General features: G+C 36.0%; 1 protein-coding gene across 1 annotated transcript; it reads left to right on the top strand.

Moving 5' to 3' along the window:
- The first annotated feature begins 261 nt into the window (after positions 1-261).
- On the top strand, positions 262-1,879 carry LOC106111379. The gene has a single exon (XM_013293435.1). It carries the CDS (start codon positions 363-365, stop codon positions 1,134-1,136), a length of 774 nt encoding a protein of 257 aa, XP_013148889.1. The 5' UTR covers positions 262-362; the 3' UTR covers positions 1,137-1,879.
- The last annotated feature ends 1,444 nt before the right edge of the window (positions 1,880-3,323 follow it).

The following is a 3,323-nucleotide window of genomic DNA, read 5'->3' as shown; positions in this document are numbered from 1 at the left end:
TAATATAAGGTACTATTTACTTATAAATATCAACTTTACTAATGTTATAAACGTGAATGTTTAGATGGATGGATAAATGTTGGATAGAGTTTATAGTCTAAACAGCTGGCCGGATCTCGATAAAATTTGGCACAAATCAAGATTATTGTGTAAAAGGTTTTTTGCAATTATTTAAATTTAAATTTATTTTAAATTGCATAGTGGGTAGTTTGAAATGTAAACATCTTTTTACTTTGCTCCGTCACAAAAGTTGTCTTTAAAATTATTTTAACTTATTATTAAACGACTAAAAGTAGTGTAATGTGATCAGAAACCCCTTGTGCACTAAGTTCAATAATTATCTCCGTATATAAACACTAACTATGGATATCTACAATAAGTTGAGTGAGTCGATGAACAAACTTGAAACACTATTCCAGTCACGTATGACCCAGTATGAATCCGAGCTGAAGATGGCTGCGACAGGTGACTCACAGAGTGCCCACAAGACTATTGCTGGCCTGCCACGGGATTTCATGGAGTTCCGACACCTCATCTGGCAAACTGTGAGCACACTTAAAGATCAAATGGAGTTGGTGCTGCTGGGCCTGGACAGGCTCGAGATGGCATCCCGTTCCAAGGTGCTGCTATTCCATGGGATATCAGAAGAAGATAATGTGACACAAGAATCTCTCATTCTACATACTCTGAACACCAAAATGAAATTGTCGACGGTCGCAGCTGAGGACATCGTAAAGTGTCACCGATTAGGTGCCACTTATAGTACCGGTAAGCCTCGCCCCCTCCTGGTACGGTTTCAAAACAGCCGGCTTCGTAACCTAGTGTGGAGTGGTAAGACGTCTCTCAAGGGTTCTAAGATTACCCTGTCGGAGTTCCTAACAAAGCCGAGGCAAGAGGTGTTTATGCAAGCAAGAAAACATTTCGGAATTCGTCGCTGCTGGACATCAGATGGTCGTATTGTCGTCCTCCTTCCAAATAAATTACGGCACAAAATTGAGACAGAAGCCGAATTGGCGACCCTGATGTCTCAACATCCAACTCCTGCAGCAGAGGATTCATCAAAGGCAACGAGCAGTGGTTCAGAGGTGCCGAAAAAGACTGGTTTTGGTTCTAAACGCCTTCCCAAGTCCAAGTAATCACGTATGTTTTTATTTATGTTCTTAAAATAAGCTCATCTTAATTTTTACATACATATAACTATGTTTTTATTGTTGTATTAATTTATATAAACAAGCACAAATCATGTTTAAGTTTGTCTCTTATCTATTATTAGTTTTGTTATATAACTTTATTCTTTTCTCTTATCTAAGTGACGGTATATTTGTATTCGCACACTTTGACTATTAAAGACAGGATTTGACAAGCGTGCTCATTCTACTTCATGAATTGTAATACACAACCAATAATAAAATATTGCCCATGAGAGTGTTATGATTTCCTAAATGACTTGCTAGTGTGCTCAAATTAAGTTAGCGTATAAGTGCTTTTTATTTTTTGTATTAGGTTAAGCCAGTGTGCGATTACAAAGTTAATAAATATTCAATATTATATTTGTTGTACAATTTAAAACTTTATTTCTCCACTTTTAAGTTGTGGCATAATTTGCATAGTACAACTGCTGGTATGGCGCTTTTGCCAAGTCTATTTTCTATATAGTCGAAGTACGCATCACAGCGGTGGTTTGTTTACATTATTTTTACATTACTGTATGTAGGTAGAATGGTGCGACGCGCAGCCGTGCCTAAACCGGGCTGCATGAATTATAATCGCTGTTTTACTTAAATGAGAATGATGAGCGATATGTCGATTGTTACGAAATCTTTTTTTTTTTTTTGTTTTTTCGTTGGCGTACCTTATCTAAATATGTAATATTATTGTTCTTATTTTTAGTCAATTTCACTTTTAATAGTGTAAAAACTATATCGTCATGTTCAGTTAGACGCTTTTGATTGTTATTCCTATTTTTTTTTATTAATATAGAAATGATCACCTGTTAATTAAATTGTCATGGTTTATCTTCATTATTACTAATTTTTGATTAGATAGAATTGTTAGTTAACTAATTTTACTTTATAAAGATCGTAGTTAGATGTATAAAGTAATTAGTGTTAGTGCACTAAAGGGTTGTTTATTGCTTATTTATATTATTTTTTGTTTTAATGTTTTTTTTTCTTTGTATAATTTTACTTTTTAAATTAGATATTTTTCAGTTATTTAAAATAGGTATTTTTTTACTTATTACTTATACTTATATTTAGTAGTATATTCGTAGTTATTATTCATGGAAATGGATTGCTTCGATGATAGTTTTTTCTCTTGTTCCTCTAACTCGTCGGACACAGTTTATGAAAGTGCTGGCAGCGATGTTGACTCGCCGCTGCGAGATCAGCTTGCGGCTCAATTCTCCTCCTCCCGGGGACATCTTAATGTAGTAGACATCAATGTACAAAGTGTTCATGCGCATTTTCCAGACTTACTCGCCTCGTTCGACTCTGATGTAGTCGATGTTATTCTTCTATCAGAAACTTTCTTGAAACCATCACTGCCCTCAGCGCAATACGCGCTCCCTGGCTATAAGCTTATTCGGAATGACAGAGTCAGTAAAGGTTATGGTGGTGTTGGTTTGTATCTGCGTAGCGATTTTCCCTTTACGGTAGTGGATCAATCTTCGTCGGAATATACTGGTTTTGCAGAACACCTATTTATAGAAATCGTCTGTCATCACTCTAAAATATTGTTGGGCGTTTACTATAGTCCCTCACTCCGGGTTGACTACTTTAGTAGTCTTGAAACCATATTAGAAAACCAGTGTCTCCAGTATGACGACGTTGTTATCCTTGGAGACTTCAATACCTGCCTGGTAAAAAATGATGAGCGCAGCAATAAACTTCTTTCCCTTGTTAGCTCCGTAAATATGTCCATACTCCCTCTACAGCCTACTCACCATTCTCCGCATTCCACCCCGTCCCTCCTTGATCTCATCCTTGTTTCAAATAAAGATAAAGTCCTTAACCATGGTCAACTTTCTGCTTCCTTTTCATATCATGATCTTATTTATGTTTCTTACAACTTACGTAAACCTAAACCTAAAGCTAAATACATACAACTTCGCAACTATCAGAATATTAATTTGGAATGCCTAAAAAAAGATGCCGCTAATATTGACTGGACCCCATTATTTAATTGTACGAACATTGACGAAAAGGTGACAATATTTAACGAGTTACTCACTGGACTGTATGACAGGCATGCGCCAAATAAAAAGATTAGAGTTAAATATCAACCTGCTCCTTGGCTTACTGACAAAATAAAAACACAAATGT

This window comes from Papilio polytes, unplaced genomic scaffold (assembly GCF_000836215.1).
Source record: "Papilio polytes unplaced genomic scaffold, Ppol_1.0 DF824169.1, whole genome shotgun sequence".
In the NCBI taxonomy this organism is placed as follows: domain Eukaryota; kingdom Metazoa; phylum Arthropoda; class Insecta; order Lepidoptera; family Papilionidae; genus Papilio; species Papilio polytes.
Note: the sequence above shows the minus strand (reverse complement) of the source record. Positions and strands in the feature narration are given on the sequence as shown.

Coding starts and splice junctions, on each gene's coding strand:
- LOC106111379 (XM_013293435.1), top strand. CDS start 363: ATGGATATCTACAATAAGTTGAGTGAGTCGATGAACAAACTTGAAACA.